We start from the raw sequence: 20,883 nt of genomic DNA, 5'->3' as shown, positions 1-20,883 counted from the left end.
ATCAGTTCGGGAGTTCGGAGCGGGATCACGAATCATTTGAGTCAGTTTGGGGATCGCAAATCATTTCGGGAGTTCGGAGCGGGTTCGCGAATCATTTGAATCAATTTGGGAATCACAAATCATTTAAATCAGTTCGGGAGTACTTAGCGGGTTCGCGAATCATTTGAGTCAGTTTGGGAGTTCAAGGTGGGTTCGCGAATCATTTGAGTCAGTTTTGGGGATCGCAAATCATTTGAATCATTTCGGGAGTTCGGAGCGGCTTCGCGGATCATTTGAATCAATTCGAGAGTTCGGAATGGATTCGCGAATCACTTGAGTCAGTTTCGGAGTTCAGAGCGGGATCGCGAATCATTTGAATCAGTTTGGGGATCACTGCATTATTCGGTGTATTTAAATGCATTTATGAATGCATGTGAATGATCACAAAATTCAAGATATGGGGGTTAGAAAATGTATATATTTATATCATTTTATTTAGTTAATCAATATCACACGAAGTGCCATTTTAGTTTTTCTCCAAAAAATCAGCAAGATTAAAATGTGATATTAAGTTACTACTCGGCCGGCACATGACCGACCTTCAACGTTGAAATATGGTTGAAATAAGGTCAGTTGTGGTCTCAACGTTGAAACAACGTTGATTCAACATTTAAAGATGAACGGTTGAAAAACTTCCAGCACATGACCAACTTTCAACATTGAAATATGGTTGAAATAAGGGCAGTTTTAATGAAACAAACTTAAAAATGTTTAATTCTAAATGGTTGAAAAAGGTTAACAAGCATTTAAATTATTTATAATAAATTATTTAAATTATTTTTTAATAGCATTTTAAAATATTTTAGTCATGATACCTATTCTAAAATCTAAAGGTATATGTTAAATATTATCATCCTTAACAACAATAAAACTAAAAACATTTCACTGCTTCATCACACTGAAACAACTCCCATTGGTAGTTTTATTTTATTACTTCGATCATGATTGGTTAATCTGGCTGTCATTCAGGAAACTGGACAATTAATCGGTTTGCGCCTTTCTACATTTAAAAATATGACCGTTATTGTCGTCTTTCTGTGAGTGAGGCGGCTGACTGTGAGCTGCGGTCGTTATAACGGACTGCTCGGTTTTTAATATTTGCCTGTTAAGTTTTTGTTTTTTTTGTTTTTTTTTGAGTGAATTTGAGTCGTGACATGTCAAAGGAGAACACAAACTGTGAACACAAGAAGGGTCAGATGTGTTCTGCGAGGTCCTGCAAACATATTGGCAAAATGAGGTAAGAAAATCGCTATCTTTATTATCTTTTGAAAATAGTAAAGTATAACCAGAGTTTACAAATGGGTATCTTAGAGGACATGTAACCTGGTGAATCACTAAATTAAACTAATTAATGTTAATACATTTTAATTTAATCTTTAAGTTTTTTTTTTTTGCACATTTAAGTATGTTACAGTTAATGTACAGTACAGTTTTGTAACTTTTGTTTCATAATAACATTTAAAATTACTTAATTAAACTTAAATTATTTAATTTAGACTTTTTGTTTTCATTTATCTGTATGTAAGAACAGTGTAGTGTTAATGTTCAATCTGTATTTACCATGGTAAAGTGTCTGACAACAATAAATATTCTTTTTAGAATAAAACTGTAAAGATAAACCATCTTTTAAACTGTAGATAAACCATCATAAATATAGACTATATTGAGTTTTCATGTTTTTATTTGCTTTCATCTTCATGGGTTCGTTGTGATCTGATTTAGTGAAAATAGCGTCCAGATCCGAAACACTTTCCTGCCAAACAACCTAAATGATTCCCCTTTGTTAGGCCATATTGACCAAAATAATGTACAGTAGTGTCAGGGAATGCCTTTGGTTCACATTTGAACCATTTTACTTGCAATTGTGAGCAGCCTTTTACAAAATTGAGTTCTGATTGGCCAATAATCACTTTAATTTAATTCATAGATTAATAGCTAGATATTTTTATTATTTTATTAGCATGATAAGTTTTACATAATACACCACCTTATCAATCTAAAAGGGATGGTAAGGGGGGATGGAGTTTCATGGAGAGGATTTTTTTTTTTTTTTTTTTTTTTTTGTCTTTATAACAGTAGACCTGATGTTGATGAAGTGGCATGTACAAGAAGAAAAAAAGAACACACGTACTTTTACGAAGGGAGAGACAAAAATATTAGCGAAAATTATGAAAAGGGAAATTAAGGTGGAGTTCAAGAGGGAATATTTACTTAATTGTAAAATCGCTGATTTTTTAGGTGATGGTTTCTCATTAAAATCATGAAATGTCCTATTAATCCAAAAGAATGCATGGGAATAATGGGGAATAGCAATATGGCAGTTCAGTAGCTTCACTTTTATGATGTCATGAGCAAACCATATTCTCTAATATATTGCTTTATTATCCCATTTAAAAATAGTTTAATACCGGGTTCAGGTACACAAGAGAAGCACAGAAAGATCAGTTTCAATGCTACATGACAGTTTATTCTGAATCGGCATTTTCTAAACACATAAGTGGAAGACTTACTACTCATTATAAAAAATAAAATAAAAAAATATGTCTTTTTTAAAAGTGTTGCAGCCTCTTTATCTGTTTCTAAACAAGAACAGTTGGTACAAATCTTTTATATTCCTTCATGTAAGAATAAGCAAACTACAAGTGACGCATTATAATACAATTTAACATCATTTGAAACTCATATGAAAACACAATGATATGTATTTAATGAAGCAAAATAATACACAGGAATAAACCTTTCTGACATTGTTCTCTGTGGAGGAACGGCATCTTTGAGTTAATCTGAATCTCTCAGTAGAATCTGCTGGATTCGAAGATGAAGATGGTGTCGTTTCAAATGTTCAGCTGAAGTAAAAGTCTTCTCACAGTCGAAGCACATGTACTCTTCTCTCACAGCAGCGTGTGTCTTCTGATGTACTTTAAAATAATGTAGACGTGAATAACTCTTCCCACACAAATGACACGAATGTGGTTTCTCCTTTGAATGAACTCTCAGGTGATTCTTTAGGTGTGATGCCCTCAGAAATGTTTTGTCACATTGATCACATGAGTACAGCTTCTCTCTCGTGTGAATGTTCATGTGATCCTTAAGATTAGCAGCGTGTCCAAAGCTCTTCCCACAGTGATCACATGTGTACGGTTTCTCTCCGGTGTGAATCCTCATGTGCCCTTTAAGGTGCTCTTTTTGTTTGAAACTCTTCCCGCACTGATCACATGTGTATGGTTTCTCTCCGGTGTGGATCCTCTCATGTGTTTTCAGGTGTCCTAAACGACTGAATCTCCTGTCACAGTGTGAACACTTGTATGGTTTCTCTCCGGTGTGAATCCTCATGTGAACAGCACATTTATATTTGCTTGTCAATCTCTTTCCACACTGAGTGCAGGTGAAAGATTTCATGGCTCTTGTTTTCTTTAAATCTCTCTGTTTGGTTTGAGAGGAACTCAATGGTTTTTCTCCAGTTTCAGCATGATTTTTCTCCTCAACTTCACTCAATTCTTCGCTCTCCTCGTTTTTTTCAGTCAACTCTGCAAACAAAAGTAAAAGAGGTTCATTTTCAGTAACTCTCAGTAATCCTGATGAGACCAGATGTAACAGTGTAAAGCAGACAATTTCTACACAAAAGGTTGATCATTTTGATGCATTATTTTACTGATTTTATAACTACAGCCACTGAATCTGATGAACTGTATACAGGGTATGCGCAGGAATCAGAACACCACATTTAATACTTTTTAATACCCTTTTCAAACCATCTCCACTAAAAATAAAACAACAACAATAACTGAAACATGATATATGAGTCATAATAGATTATGATCATGCATAAACATCTAATTTTTAGCAAGACTCAATAATGCATCAACTTCTATGCAACACAAAATCATTTTCTCATGTAGATTTATGAATGAACAACAGACCTTTTCACATTTACGACACGAAGAAAGCAATAGCAGGCATTGTAGACGTATCTATGTATGGGAAATAGAGCTGAAACAACGAATCGATTTAATCGATTAAAATCGATTATTAAAATAGTTGTCAACTAATTTAGTAATCGATTCGTCGCTAAATAAATTTTATTTGCCATAAGCGGCTCATTTCGTGCATATTTCAAATCTGCGGTGACCAAAGTGTGGCAGTAATGAGCCACCATTAGGTGGGTTTTACTCAGCCAGTACAGCAGGTGAAGTAGTGAATAGCCAATAGCTGGCCTCGTTTTATGTCACGTGCTTCCCGAACAGCGTCTCTGCAGCATTCAGCGGGAAGTGGGAGTACTTTACTTTGAGCCTTCAAAATGAAGAGTAACCTGTAAACTCTGCACTACTGAACTGTTTAAGGGGCCGTTCACATATCGTGTCTTTTGCGTGCTCAAGTTCGTTATTTCCTATGTAGGCGCGCAGTATGCACTCTCATAATGGAAGCGACGCGGTCGAGACACGCACGCGGTGCGATGCGCCCGTTTTTCCAGGCGCGTCCACACCGCATCCATTTATCCTTTGCTGAAATTTCCGGGTCTTCATGGAGAGGGCACGTCATGGAGAGAGCACGTCATGGTTGCTTAGCAAAGGCAGACGCCTCAGGGGCGCTTCTGCCCGAGCGCTTTGGAAAGAAGGAGAAAGCGGCGCGACTAGCGTTTTCCACGCGTTTTTAGGTGCGATATGTGAACGGCCCATAAGAATTTTATTTGTGCAGATTCTCCAGTACAAGGTTGTTTGCAAATGTTTAGTCGTAAAAGCTGATAACATTGCTTTTTAACAATTAACATTTAAAGCTTTACAAAATGTTATGTGATCAGTTTGTCGTTTACCAGTTCATAATTCAGACTTGCAGCCTAATTATGACTGAATGAGAGAGGTAAAATGCACTTCTTTTCTAAGTATTCACTGCTCTTTTTCACACAGCAGGTTTTTTGTGTGTGTCCCATTTTTTTTTTTTTTCTGGACAACCTTCTGATGGATTTTACTTTAAATTGTGAGTTCCATTCAGGTTTCATGCCATTGGCACTTTTTTTCGAAGGATTGTTTACAATTTCACAGCATAAGCTATAAAGCTTTTTCCCAGTAAATAATAAAATACAATGCACTGCAATTTTATTCTGTTTTATCCTTATACTTCGTGAAAATATGTTCTCAAAGATTCCTTAAGCTTTGTTTGGGATGTTAAACTACTTTAGGAGCTCTAAGGACTGCCATGGTGAAAACAATATTTGAAATCTCCTTGTGAATTTTGCTAGAGTATGGGTCAGTGTTTTGATTGCAGAAGAGTTCGACAAAGGATTACTAACATAAAACAACTCCAGGTATATTTTTGATGAGGATATGACAATGCAAAATGGTTAAAATCTCTTAAAAATCTATGCTGAATGATAAAGACCCTTTATTAATAATTTACTTGGGGAAAAAATGGAAAAAACTAAAATATAAGTACATAAACCGATTAATCGATTAATCGTAAAAATAATCGACAGATTAATCGATTATCAAAATAATCGTTAGTTGCAGCCCTAATGGGAAACCATTAGAAAATATATATTTTTGGTCCAAAAGAGAAAGAAAAATCCAGACAGAAGAGATAAAACATGTCTTTTTTTCTTTCTTTGGTCCAGGGTAACATAACACCAAGTACAGTGTCATAAATGTACATTAGTTATTAAGTAGAAAACAATTCTACTTATTTAATCAGAAAACAAACTTTGCCCACAAAATGTTACACTTATTACACTAATGTACAAAAAGTGAATCCAATATGTCTCACAAGCTCTGAACTAAATGCTTTTACGATTCTAATATATATATATATATATATATATATATATATATATATATATATATATATATATATTAGGGGTGTAACGATACGCGTATTCGTATTGAACCGTTCGGTACGACGCTTTCGGTTCGGTACGCGGTACGCATTATGTATACCGAACGGTTCGTTGGAGTAATTAATTATAATTGAAAAAAAAAAAAAAGAGAGAGAGAGATAGAAATATAATGATATGCGTTCAACAAGGTAGCCCAATAACCCAAACAACGTAACAGGCAACGCCCCTGACACTCCCGAAGAAGAAAAAAAACACCATCTTATATGTTTATGTTAGGCTACTCAGCAGGCGCTCGCTCACTCAGTACGCGCTGAAGGCTCGTTGCAAATGGATGAAGCTGATTGGTTGGTTCTTGTCACATGACCCGCGGTGCGCTTGCGGCATTCTGAAAAGTTGAGATGTTTTTACATTTTGCTGTATCTAAAACGTATCGAACCGAACCGTGACATCAGTGTATCGTATCGAACCGAACCGTGAATTTTGTGAACCGTTACACCCCTAATATATATATATATATATATATATATATATATATATATATATATATATATATATATATATATATATATATATATATATATATATATATATCTTCACACTTTTAAAAGTGGATTTAAGATATTTTAAGGATAGTTAAGCCCTTATGTTCTACATTAAGGAATGTAGATTTTTAAGGATCTGAAGGAAATCTTTGTTAGCTTACTGTACCACAAACCAATTTAAAAATGAATGAAGGACAATGACCAACCTCCCTGTTCCTCCTCTTTTATTCTCCAGGTTTGTGTTTCCTCCTGTTTTATTATCAAGGGTTCTGGTTCCTTGTGTGTTATTCTCAATGTTTCTGGTTCCTCTTGTTTTATTCTGCAGGTTTGTAGTTCACTGATGTCTTTAATAAACTCCATCTTCACAGCAGCAGATCTCAGTTCAGATGATACTCCTTCAGATATTCCTGCTTATTACAAAACGTAGTCACGACTATGGGAATGAGAATATTACAAGTTTTTATTGACCTGATTCAAAAACTGTATTTTTCTATTTACAGCAGCTGCATTTCTAACAGTTTTTATTAAAACAGCATCAAGACAAAACTACAGGGAGAGACCGCTGAGAAACTCATCTTCTTCTTCTGTGGTTTAATGTTGTTTGGTGAAGAAGCGTTGGTGTTTTAGCGCCCCCCGCTGGACTGGAGTGAAGCGGCGAGTGGTGATGCGCAAACCATTGGAAACCATTCGAATTTCTGGGATGGTTCCTATTATTATTATTATTATTATTATTATTATTATTATTATTATTTTAGCAGGGATATATAAATTCAATATGCAATATGCAGTATGCATTTTCCCCTTGAAAAAAAAATATTATTCATATTAATTGTGTGACTGTGTATTTGAGAGTGTAAATGAATAAGTAAGAGTGAAAACTTGATCGTTAAGTAATGTTGCCATCAGAATGCTATCGTGAATGTATTTTATCTCACTTTTATACCGCAGTTGTGTCAAACCTCATTAAAACAAAAGGTTTGTCACATGGACTTTTATGCCAATAAAGATGACACAACCACAATGTCTTTTAATTCAGATCCTGCCACTTTACTCATGTGACCAAGCTTTACAGTCTGAGTCTCTCACAGTCTCTGAGACCGATTTGCCACTTGATCCGTAATGTCCAGACGAGCCCCCTTAATGTAAAGTGAAGTAATCAGCAATCGTAGGATTTGTTCCTGCATTTTTTATGCCAGGTTGGAGTTAAACACTGATTTTCTGCCATGGTCTATGGCCCCCCTGAATTAGCCTTGGCCTCCCCATGTGTAAAACTCTAGCTCCGCCACTGTCTTTTATGCTGCTCTTCGGTTTTACTTTCACTTTCACAGGAGATGTGCTGATTGGTTCCTGCTGCTGTCAATCATCGGAGAGGGGTGGGTTAAAATCAAAACAGAAAATCAGATTTAAAACTGAATCTACCCACTCATTGTTTTATAATACATATAGATCATAAACGGTCTCTCCACACTAGCAGTTCCAGGTTTCTCACTACTATGACGTCATACTCTGGGAAAGTCCCGCCCATTTGTGACACTCTCTGTCCTATAAGCATATACACAGCCCTGAGTCAAGCAGCGGTCCGTCATTACTGTTCTCTTGCTGTAGCTGCTGGAGGTACAATGTCATGTGTTGGGATGCGCAAATGCACATAGGAGTCTCTATAGACAGCTGAGGACACGGTGGTTAACTTTCATTTCCTAAGGAAATGTCCCGAAAAAAAACAACAACATAAAAGTACTAAACCTTTTAGTTCAGGGCTGGAGTTATGCAAAGATTAGAAGACAAGAGGGATCGATAGCAACACTTCATGCTCAAACGTCCAGACTCCAGACAGACAAAGCATCAAGCAGCATATTTTGTTTTCCACAAGAGCTTTGGCTTTCTGTACGACTAGTGTTGCTAAAGCTACCGTTGTCTCTGCCTGTCTATTGCATTATTTGCTCGAGTTTTCTTATTAAAAAAAAATCTTCCACAACTTCCTTGTGCAAGCGGAGAGATTCACGCTCATGCATCATATTAATGCACTTTCCTGCTATAACAGTGCACTCTCGACATTTATCAGTAAAATAAATGCTAGTTTAAAATACCCACACCAGAAATTGAAACCACAGGAGGATGCAATAGTTTCTTGTGAGCATGCAAAAGTCTGTGTACTTTTTTTTATTTTTGCAAAGTACCCATTAGGGGCTCTGTAAACTGACATAAACAAAAAAACATGACATTATTGTATGTAACTTTATGATAAATTAGTAAAGGAATTATTGAATCATTGAGTCATTAATTTTGTTTTATTTGCTTACAAAATGTTTTCCCATCACTTCATATAACCCAGATTGCACGTCTGATGGCAGATGGACTATTCTGAAGATGACTTTCATACCTTTTCTGGACCTTGACTCTGTTATTTACTTGGCAGTCTATGGGACAGTCTCAAGCCTCCAGGTTTCATCCACAATATCTTAAACTGTGTTCTGAAGATGAACAGAGCTTTTACAGGTTTGGAATGACATGGGGGTAAGTGATTAAAAAGAAACCTCTCACTGCAAAAAAAAAGAAAAGAAAAAAAAAAGCTTGTTGTGGTCTAGTTTTGTCATCTGCATCCATTATTACAACACTTTGGTACTAGTGTTAGTACTAGAACATTTTGTTTTTAAATGAATTCAAATGTTAATCCTCCGAAAGAATGAATGTTAATGAATAATGATTCAGTAAAAATTTACTTCATAACAGTGTATGTGACTGAGGTCTTGACTTGATCTCTCTGAGTAACTTCACATCTCCACTCTCTGTTGTGATCTTCATTCAGGAGTGTTGTAGTCAGAGAGATGATACAGTGATCTGATGAGGATGATATCTGATATCTGGAGTCTGATTTAACACCAGCCTGATTCACCCAGAACAGATCAATTCTCTCATAACGGATCCAATCATCACAAGAGACTCCAGGATATGAATACAGCCGACAGAAGAGAGTCACAGAGAGACCTGCACTGATCTCAGTGACCTGAGAAAAAAAGTTTCAAGGAAAAAAATAAAGACATGAATGAACATGCATTGACAACAACTATAATTTTTTTTAAAATTACCAATTCATATTTAGTTTTCAATATTGTTTTTTCAAAATGTGTGTAAAATTACCATAAACAGGTTTTCTCCTTATATTCAAAGTATCTATAAACTCAAAATTTTAATTTGCATGTGAACGTGTTTTGGGGCAACATGTAATGGAAAAAGGTTTGTAATAATGGGAGTAATAATTAACAAGATTTTCCTAGAATATTGAAATATAATTTATTTCAGTATTCATTTTTTATGTCTCCCAAAAGGCATAATACCCATGCTTTTAGTCCAGTGTCCATATATCTCTGAAAGCCCTGAATGTGCTCTGTACAGGACATCCAGACGTGAAACTGTGGCATGTTCAGTCTCAGAGAAATGCACTGAAATATAATGTGCTCATCTCGGGCCGCAGGGTGTTAAGAGGTTAACTTTAACTGTGTGTGTAGACCGTACCACAGCCAGACTGACACACACACACACAGAGCAGAAGATAACTCATGAAACACTCGAGGAAACCGTCTACAAATGTACTTTTATCTTTTAAACTTCACTCTAAATGTATATTGTTTTGTGTTCAGTTTTTATTATTTCACATATCCCTGTTGGTTCATGTGTGAGGTGCTACAGGTTCATTTATGTTGATCTCTTTTAGTTGTTTAAATTAGTCTCTAAAACACTTCACTTCACAATATTATATTGAATATTTGCTAAACTTTATCAGATGTGAAGTGTTTGTTCTTGTATTAAAACTCCACTCACGTGAGGAATATTCTATGAGAGGCATCTAAAATGAAAAATAAAATAAAAAACTTATTTGAAAGAAGTGTCTTCTGCTCGTCGATTTTTAGAAATATTTAGAAATATAAATATATACTGTATTTTCGAAATTACAATACTTGAATTTCTAACTTCGATGTAATACTTTTAAAAGTACATATTTTGTCTACAGCAGGGCAGAACTGCAGAATATACGGTCATACAGATATGATTAATATTATTACATCTCTTCTCCATCAGTGGGGTCAATCATTCGTTCTAGTAGCATTAGTTTCAATGGAATAATTGCAGCATGTTTCGAAGAAGCAAGTGAATCTATCTCTACTTGAATCTGAACAGTTGCAACACTTTAAAGGCACAGGCCGAGCAGATGGCAGTTTCTGAGATAAGATAACAACATTGAACAGTTAGTTAGAAGTTTCATCTCACAACAGTGTATGTTGCAAAATACATCTGCTTTCAGAAGCATTGTGCAACTTAAACAAGATATCTCTCTCTCTCTCTTTATGTATAATAAATGTAAGGCAGTTTTAACTGATGCTAACCACAAGTTGAGCAACTCCTGCGTGTTACACCGCAGACGGACACATGTTCAGAAATATTTTAGAGCCTCAGCGGTTCTAGATCTTTTGCTAAAGATTGTAACTTTAAATAACAATTATTCAAATCAATCATTTTTCTTATTTCGAGCTTCCTGTTTCCTAATTAATTGATCATTGTCCTTATTTTAATCTCCTGATGTTCTGGCTCCGTCTTGTTTCCCTCGGCCTCGTTCCATCTTCTTCTGTTTTTAACTTTGCGGCTCGCTCGGACGAGGAGAATGAGTTTCTAGTTTATCTGGATCACTGTTACTCTTTCTGATGGAGAACTGAACGGGAATCACATGTTTATTGGGTCACTTCCTAGTGCAATTTAAATGTGGCTAATGTTTTAGCATATTTGGCCCTGTATTCAAAAAACATTTGATCTTAACACTAAGAGTTCTCCTAAATATAAAATGCAGGCTAAGTGTCAAAGTTCAATGAAAATGCAGATAATGTATTTTACAGAATTATAATTAAAAAATTTGAGAATGTCTACAAATAAGAAATAATGAGAATGTGTGCATTTTAATGAGTTTGAAAGACAAAAGCCTATCAATAATACATAATAATACATGGATAAAAAACCCTACTGAGAGATCATTCAAATAAGAACGAATGTGTTCATCCGTGGCTGATGTGATGTTGTAAATCAGTGTTCACATCCTCTGTTCATTACCTGAACAATCACTAATAATAAATCCATGTATAGTACAGGGTTGAGCGAGAGGATTTAACATCAAACAGGGTTTCTGTCACTGATCTGGATTCGAGGAAACCCGGAAAGTGTTCTGGAGACACAGAGACAGATGAGACCCTGGGCATCTGATATAGGGAAGAGTTTGTCGTGGCAAAATTTTAATCAACTCTCATCAGAATAATAGACGACTCATTCTCAGGTATAATTAAAAGAAAGCTTTTATTCTTTGCAAAGAAGGTCAGACAGTCATACAGCAACACTGAGTTCCTGCAGAGTGAAACTGACCCTGGAAGAGGGCAGTCCTCCACTTTATATACCTCTGCTGCTTCCAAGGTTATACAGTCTGAACAGCTGTAACTTTCCACACATGACAAGGAACACTCTCTATGGGCGGTTTCTCACACATCTAGGACTTAGGTGACCCCCTCAGATCATCCTCAGACATTGTCCCCCCACTATATGACCCAATGACCCCCTCAGGTCATTCTCAGACATCTGTTGTCCCCCAGGTGTCACCCCTCTGAACCCACACAGCAATTCTAAGAAAACACATGCACATATAGGCATACAGAAGCAATGTTCAATTAATTTTTCCACCACAATTTCCCCCTTTTTATCATTCATTGATCAATAAAACATTGTTGTAAAACGTTATATTTCCACTACACACTTAGCATTATGTTTGCTCTGGGGCCGGGCTAAACGAGTAATCACTGCTACTGCATTCCTGAAATAAATCAGACCCTCAGTCACGTCACAGATACAAACACAATACAAAATCAAAAAATTCACACTCAGAAATACATACATGATTCAGAATAAAGCAAACTTAAGGCATATCATCACATTTTTACTCTTCATCTCTGATTTGAACCATTTGATGTTAAATGATAAACTTCACCAGTCTCTGTACTGAGCTGGAAATCAACTAAAAAACACATAGTAGACATAATAGCAGCAAAAATCATTTAGCAGTATGATGTGTACGTCTAGGCTCTTGTACGGCCTTTCTCATGTGAGTGATGATTGGTGTCACTGTAGTCTGGAATATGAAAACAACATGATGTACCCAACTATGATGCTAATATTTATCTTTTCACTTGTACACAGACTACTTTGATGCTGTTTTTCAGTCTTAACCTTGGTCTTCCCGCTGATAAGGACGCTTGATGTTTAGGCTGGATCCTGGCCTTGTTGACGTGTGTCTCCAGATCCTTACTCCCTCAGCTCCTCTTCCTCAGATGCAGGTGGGACCTTTCTGCAGTAGCTGGCCTGATCCATGTTGCTCTCTCTGCTCCCTTCACAGCCGTGTGAGTGGTCAGAAGCACCTGGAACGGTCCTAGCCACCTTTTCACCTTCCAGATCTTTCTCCTCGGATCTCGTACCATCACGAAATCTCCTGGTTTCAGGTCGTGCAACGGTGTTTCAGCAACCTTCCCCTGAGCAGCTTTCACCTGAACACAGACATTAGACAACAGAGAAGACATTTCCTTTGGGCAGACCTCTACCCATTTGGTACACATATCCACAAATACCAAACCATTTGTCCTTCCCTTCACATGGGAACAGTTCAGTGAAATCCATTGGTGCTGTCTGGGATACCTGAGACATTTTTATGCCTCTTGCCACATTATGTGTATTACATTATTATTATTATTATTATTTTAATCCTGCATAATACATTTTGAACCCTTTTGTAAACCACAATTCTTTAATTTCCCCCCAGGTGTCACCCCTCTGAACCCACACAGCAATTATAAGAAAACACATGCTTATATAGGCATACAGAAGAAATGAATTTGTCCACCACAAGTTTCACATTTATGAAGAATTATAATCATTGATCATATTTTACCCCCTCCATACCCGTTTTTCTTTTTCTTTTTTTTATGATCAAATGTAATTTTGGGAACAATAGATCATATGACTGCACAACAGCTAAGTGGCACTGTATGTTTATATTGTTATGCGCCAAAAATAAAATAAAATGAATAAATAAATAAAGAAAGAAGAGGAAGAAGTTTGTCTGAAATGACTCTCGGAGGAACCGTGAACAAACGCTGCACGCGCGACTGAATGAATCACTCCCGAGATGACTCGTTCTTCCCGAGTCACTTCAAAGATTCGTTCAAAGTGAACTGCTTGTAAAGTGACGAGGAGCGAGTCATAAAGCTTCAGAGCAGCAGCAGAATCTTCTGAGGAGAGGTGAGAAACTCACGCTGTTTCACACATTTACACCGCTTCTTCATGCAACAATATGAGGAGATCGCTTCTGCCTTGTTTAATCGAGTACAGGGCTCTGTGTGTGCTTGCTTAAATACTTCATTTTGCATTTTTGTACTTGTAGTATTTGCATATGAGCAAACACTATACACAATATGTCTTTCAGATGTAATGCAGAGGTCAAATGCTCGTCTACTATCAGGGTTATGATGAGAAAGATTGTTGTAAAAGTGAATTTTAAACGCAATATAAGCGAGCGTGTGTGAACCGGGCTGAATGATTGAAACATGGGCAACAATTAAAAAAAAAATGAAAATGATAAAACTACTGCCTCGACTGTGTGTGATCTGAAGCCATTTGCGCAAATACATCTCACAGAAAGTTTCCAAATCAGGATCGAATCTATATTCTACCGATCTAATTCCATCGATTAGTGATCGGGAAAAAAACTAAACTTATTTTCGATTGATTAAAGAGCAATATTAAATATACAAGAGGAAATAAGACGGGTCTCTTAAAATGAAGAGATATTTATTTATTTTTTTAGAAATATCATCAATTGTATTTTATTTTTTAAACGCAAAGCATACAACAATATTTTCTATCAAAATAAACATTTAGTTATTACATATTGTTTTACTGTCTGTAACTGTACGGTGAACAATAACAATACAATTGACCTGAAGATTTAAATTAGTAGCCTACTTATCGAAAACAAAAAAATATTTTATTATAATCATAATCCGTATAGATGCATGTCTTGAAGGAGCGTCTGGAGATGGTGATCACTGCACATGACCAGATGGCTCGTTGTTTGTCGTGGTAATCAAATCAAAACTCTTTCACAATGCAGCTTTTCCCGAAGCATTGGGAACTTTTGATAACTCCCCAAGCTCCAACTTCTCCTGATGCGCGTGCTCCTGAGTCACCTACTCCAAATGTGTGCTAATGCGCGTGCGTTGCTATTGTGTAATATATATATATATATATATATATATATATATATATATATATATATATATACACAGTATATGTGTGTGTGTGTGTGTGTGTGTGTGTATTATACATTTGAAAAAAAAAAAAAAAAAACTTCTTTCACGTTGTCATTATGGTGAGTTGTTTGTAGAATTTTGAGGAAATGTATGAATTTAATCTATTTTCGAAAAAGGCTGTAACACCACAAAACTGTGGAAAAAGTGAAGCTCTGTGAATTCCGGTTGCACCTTAGAACAAGGGCAGGGGAGGAGAATATCTGACTAATATTAATCCTAAAATGAACTTTACTTGGAGGGGTTAAATCCAGATGGGGCCACGTCACTTTCACTCACTAATGTTATTATCTTATCAATCTTCTTATAATGATTTACAAATCATGACTTGTATTTGTAAAGCTCTGGTCTCTTCAAAGATAGAACTGTAAATCGGTTAAAACAAACACTTTAGTAACTGATTTGTTGACGTTTGCAAATCTGCTTCCACACAGAACTTTGTTAAGTGAAGCTCCTCCCACAGCAAGCACGTAATAACTGAAGCTCCTCCCACAGCACGCACACTTTGAGTGAAGCTCCTCCCACAAACCCTGGAGAATCAAACACACTGAAGATACTCAAGAACAAAGAGGTTGGTGCTTCTACTTCATTCTTCATTAATAATGCTGACGGTTTTAAAGATACAAGCAGATTTAGGTTTGTTGTGTTGAGCTGTGTAATAATATTGATAGAGCATCGAATAATAAGGGACACTTTCTACGAACTGGGTCCTTTTTTCAATAACATTGTTAGATAATTGTGTAGTTGATCAAACATATTTAATAGTTCTCACTATAGAAACATTGGATTTTTGCCTTATTTATTTATTATTATTAATATTGTTATTTTAAATAATTTGAAGATCAGCTTACCTCATTGATATATATATATATATATATATATATATATATATATATATATATATATATATATATATATCAATGAGGTAAGCTGATCTTCAAATTATTTAAAATAACAATATTAATAATAGACAGGCAGACCGGCACGCACGCAGACATTGTAACCTACAATGTATTATTTCAATATAAAATGTAATCTAAATTACAAGTTTATCAAATTATTTAAATAATTAATATATTACCTAATAAAATCAGCTTCAGAGTCTTGAAGGATCGAACATTTCTCCACATCAGCTGCTATTCTTTGCACCTATAAGATAAAAGAGAATAATCTTGTGATTTCTTTAAAGCATTATGTACTGTAAATGACAACAAAATTATCACCAAAAAAGGCATATATTTTAGAATAAACAAACTATTATAAATTATATAATTTATAATTATAAATTGTAATATTACATTGTAGAACTGTACCACCAATCAAATTAAATAATTAACAGTGCAAAATTATATGAAATTTGAAAATACAATTAATAAATGTTGGAAAAATGCAATGCTACTTATTAAACCTGAAACTAATCCGCCATTAGGTGGCAGTAAATAACTTAATGAGGGAATCAACTGAGTCATTCATTGAACCGATCCGTTCAACAAAGATGAATCATTTAGCTCAAGTTTGGAGAGTTTTGATTTGAGAATGAGCAAAATAGTTTTGCTTTGGTCTTTGTTTGGAACTATATTCGTTGGTGAAATACAACAACAGTTAATATTGTGTCTAAAAAAGTAAGTAACTTGTTAACTAATTGTTTATAGAACTATGTATTTGCAATCGTGATACTCAGCAAAACAGCTCACTTGTGATGATTCTTATATCATGTTATGAATAAACTCAACAGTTGAACATTTAACTTACCTCATGTATTTTCTGTGAGTTTATGTGTGTGGTTAAGCTTGTTTTGATGTTGAATGAAATGTTAATATAATCAGAATCAGTCTCGCGTTTCGATGCTTCCTGTGTCTTTTTTTCTTTTCTTTTTTCTTTTTTAATCAGGCTAACTTGTCCAGTCGGGCATATAAAGATCTCTTTCACTTATTATAGTAAGGCGTCGAGTCAATATGGGACAGTTTGAAACATATAAACAAATTAAATTTCAAATGTTGCTGTTCGTCAGTTATTTAGACAGATATTAACGTTAGTTACTATGACAATCGTTCTCATTAGGTAAACACTACTTTTAAATGCTCTCAATAAGAACATTTTACTTCCAAAAATCGAACATTTGGCGTAACTATGCTATGATAGCAATTCCCAGTTTACTGCACAGAAGTTACCAAGGCCACTAAATGTCAGGATAGGAGGCTATTGTGACATGAAATCGCTTATAGATTAACTTAAATAAATATAAAAGGTTATATTTCTTAAGTATAATTAAGTGAACTTACCAGGAATTATGAATAAAGCTTCTTATCTTCAATCGTTCTCGGGCTGCTCCAGTCGGCTGGGTTTCTGAATTTAAATGATGCCACACTACAGTAAGTTAGTGTAGGAAACACCTGCTTCTTGTAAATGAATTACAGTTGACGTGGAAATATACTGTTAACAACTGTAAAACATTATTTGACCCATAATGCATTGCGAATTACAGCTGCATCTTGTAAAATGTTTATACAGTAAAATTCTGTAAAATTTTGCTGTAGAAACTACAGCACTTACTGACCGAAGTTTAAATTAAATTTAAAATTTTAAGTTATCACGCATTGATCGAGCTAGCTAGATATCTTAAATAGGCTATCTTAACTGTTAACGTAACTTAGCCTGCACCATGGGCTTTCAGCACACATTTTCACTTGGTCTCGAAAAAAGACTAAGTTAAATGTGAAGCTTACCGTGCAATCTTTCAATTTTCTGGGTGAACAGCAGCAGATCCTCCAAAAAAACTTGTGTTGAGATCGTAGATTTGTCCTAAAAACTTAAATGATTTTAAAATGACAAAGTGGTCCGAAGATTTCTGCTTGGCCTGTTTTTTGTTTAATAAATGCAGTTCTGGCTCTCTCGTTATTGACGTCACTCGTTCTTCTCCCGTTCTCCTCCCGCGATTATCCAATCAGAGACGAGCTTCATCTGCCGCTATGAAATTCAAAATTAGTCATACTTGGCGCACAAGAGAGAGAGAGAACAAAGACCATTTGAGGCACTGTTAGGTTGTTTAGCCTGTAATAATTTATTAAAATAATTTTATAAAAATAAATAGAAAACCATTAAGCTAAGTATTACATTAAAATTTAAAAGAAACATAAAGCATAATAATTATGGTTGGGACTGAACAGAAGCGTTACTTTGCACAGGCCTCAATGATTTTAATTCCTTATACACATAGGCTATAAATACAGTATGCTACAAATAAATCATAAATCGATGTTAGTAAAGGCATCATTCGGTTGTTTAGCCTGTGATAATGACACAATACTCAAATTATTACTATTATTTTTTTAATAGGGCTATGTAGAAAACCAGTAGGGTAAGTATTACATTAAAGGAGCTATGTGGAGGTTTTTACTTTAAAAAAATCTTTAAGATAGAGTTTTCATTTGTACATGTATGAGCCAACCATGATGTAAAAAAAGAATGACACCTCGACTGTCCACCATGGTTGCCTCTATCAGCCTGTAGGCTCAATTTTGTGTGGAGGAGACGGGCCCGAATTGGCGCGAAAATTCGCAAAATGTGACGTCATGCGCGTTCTCATCTACTTGGGCTTACAACCGTACGGCACGCCGGCCATTATAGTAAGCAGCGGCAATAGTGTTTTCAAATGGACTCTGCGGATGGAAAGAAGCAACCAGCCTCCAGCACATTTTTACCAAGGAAACCCCGCCAAAAAAATGTGTACTTTATCGCCCGGAACGAAACGCGATTAGACTAGTTTTGAGAAGCAATATGTTTATTTATTTATTTAAAAGTGCAGAATAACTAATCAGCACCTGGGTAAAAATACTTAAAAATTTAACCCAATAAAATTACACTTTTATCAGGCATCACTTTTATGTCTTTCACATTTCTCATATTTTTTTTTTAGGAGTTACTGAAAATTAACCATTTTTACTTTTATTTTAGAGTTGATTGAAGAATACAGGGAGAGTGAAGAAAAACATTGAGTTCCTCTCAAACCAAACAGAAAGATTTGAAGAAAAGAAGAGTCATGAAATCTGTCACGTGCACTCAGTGTGGAAAGAGTTTGTCATGCAATCATAGTCTTAATTTTCACATGAGAGTTCACACTGGAGAGAAACCGTACACGTGTTCACACTGTGACAAGAGATTCAGTCGTTCAGGGACTCTGAAAACACACGAGAGGATCCACACCGGAGAGAAACCGTACACATGTGATCAGTGCGGGAAGAGTTTCATTCAACAATCAAACCTTAAGGAACACATGATGATCCACACTGGAGAGAAACCACACAAGTGTTCACACTGTGAAAAGAGATTCTTTTGGGCAGGACAACTGAAAAAACACATGATGATCCACACTGGAGAGAAACCTTACCCATGTGATCAGTGCGACAAAACATTTCTGAGGGTTTCAGACCTGAACCAACACCTTAAAGTTCATACAAGGGAGAAACCACATTCATGTAATTTGTGTAAAAAGAGTTTTTCACGTCTACAAAATTTGAAAGTACATCAGAAACTACATACTGGTGTGAGAGAGTACATGTGCTTTGTGTGTGAAAAGACTTTTGCTAAAGCAAATTGTTTAAAAACGCATGAGAGGATCCACACTGGAGAGAAACCTTACAAGTGTTCACACTGTGACAAGAGATTCAGTCAGTCAACAAATCTGACATCACATAAGAGGATTCACACTGGAGAAAAACCGTACAAGTGTTCACATTGTGATAAGAGATTCATTCAGTCAGGAGACCTGAAAAAACACGAGAGGATCCACACCGGAGAAAAACCACGATTGTGATCAGTGTGAAAATGGTTTTGCACACAAAAGTATCCTTAAAGCACATTTGAGAGTTCATTCTGGAGAGAAACCGTTGATCAATGTGTCAAGAGTTTCACACAATCTGCAAACCTTAAGGACCACATGAACATCCACACTGGAGAGAAACCATATCACTACACTGCATGTGGGAGTCGTTATAATCAATCATCTGCTCTACACAGACATATAAAAAGCTATCACAGCAAGTAGATCATCTTCAGATCAGCACTTTCACGTCTGATGCTGCATCCTCGTCAAATGAAACACGATAATGCATCAAGTAGTAAAACATCATCTGGATAAATCTGTCCTAACCAGACATTACAAGAGACATGACAAATAAACATTATCTGAAGTTTCACAGTGAAGAAAGTTCATCTTCATCTTCAAATCCAGCAGATTCTACTGAGAGATTCAGATTAACTCAAAGATGCCGTTCCTCCACAGAGAACAATATCAGAAAGGTTTATTCTTGTGTATCAGTTAGCTTAATGTTATAAATGCTATTATTGTGTTTTGAGTTTCATATTATGTTCAATTGTCTACATTACTTGTAGTTTGCTTATTCTCTCATGAAGGAAAGAAGTTTTTACAAACCGTTCTTGTTCAGGAAGATGAAGGACAGACTGTAACACTTTTAAGAGAGACTGAGATTTATCGTTGATCTTCATAAGTGGAAGAATAACTAGTTTTTTTAATAACAACAACAATGTATTTAGAAAACACAGATGCAAGAACTGCTGTCACATAGCTTTAAAACTGATCTTTCTGTGCTTCTTTTGTAAGTAGGGATGGTATCAGATCTCTGTATTAAAAGTGCTCTGGGACTAAATTACAAAAGACAAGATCTCCGTAGCCTTGACATTATCAGATCTGCTTTCACTATAATGGAGAAAAAAATACACTTACTATTTATTATTGCTTCATAAACGTCAAGCTAATTGTATCATGCAAACAGTTTCTATAAGTGATAAGATTAAGACTTTCATCTGATTAATTTCTGTTATTCTCAGTCCAGATGTGAAATCTCTCTTGTTATTTATGGCCTGGGCGATTAATTTCATTTAATTTCCTTTCATGAGTTTGGCTTCCATGGATTAAGAAAACAAGATATTTGAGCTATGGGGAAAAATCTGATGTATTAATATTAGATCCATTCATTATTTCCTAAAGTGACAGCAGCCAAATAAACCTACAGCCATCTGAAACATTAATGATAGTCAAACAACAGAAGAAAATGACTACTCTTGA

At 35.5% G+C, this 20,883-nt stretch overlaps 2 protein-coding genes across 2 annotated transcripts; one reads left to right on the top strand and one right to left on the bottom strand.

The window, feature by feature from the left end:
* Nucleotides 1–2,817: 2,817 nt before the first annotated feature.
* On the bottom strand, nt 2,818–7,015 carry LOC113094615 (gastrula zinc finger protein XlCGF8.2DB-like). The gene is made up of 2 exons (XM_026260209.1): nt 6,615–7,015; nt 2,818–3,566 (listed from the first exon to the last, which is right to left on the bottom strand). Exons 1-2 carry the CDS (start codon nt 6,766–6,768, stop codon nt 2,818–2,820), a joined length of 903 nt encoding a protein of 300 aa, XP_026115994.1. The 5' UTR covers nt 6,769–7,015.
* An 8,295-nt stretch (nt 7,016–15,310) lies between these two features.
* On the top strand, nt 15,311–19,738 carry LOC113094606 (zinc finger protein 271-like). Its single transcript, XM_026260204.1, has 2 exons — nt 15,311–15,369; nt 18,753–19,738. Exon 2 carries the CDS (start codon nt 18,838–18,840, stop codon nt 19,609–19,611), a length of 774 nt encoding a protein of 257 aa, XP_026115989.1. The 5' UTR covers nt 15,311–15,369; nt 18,753–18,837; the 3' UTR covers nt 19,612–19,738.
* Nucleotides 19,739–20,883: the final 1,145 nt, after the last annotated feature.

The sequence above is a fragment of the Carassius auratus genome, unplaced genomic scaffold, assembly GCF_003368295.1.
Source record: "Carassius auratus strain Wakin unplaced genomic scaffold, ASM336829v1 scaf_tig00215412, whole genome shotgun sequence".
NCBI lineage: Eukaryota > Metazoa > Chordata > Actinopteri > Cypriniformes > Cyprinidae > Carassius > Carassius auratus.
This window is presented reverse-complemented; position numbering and strand designations above follow the sequence as displayed.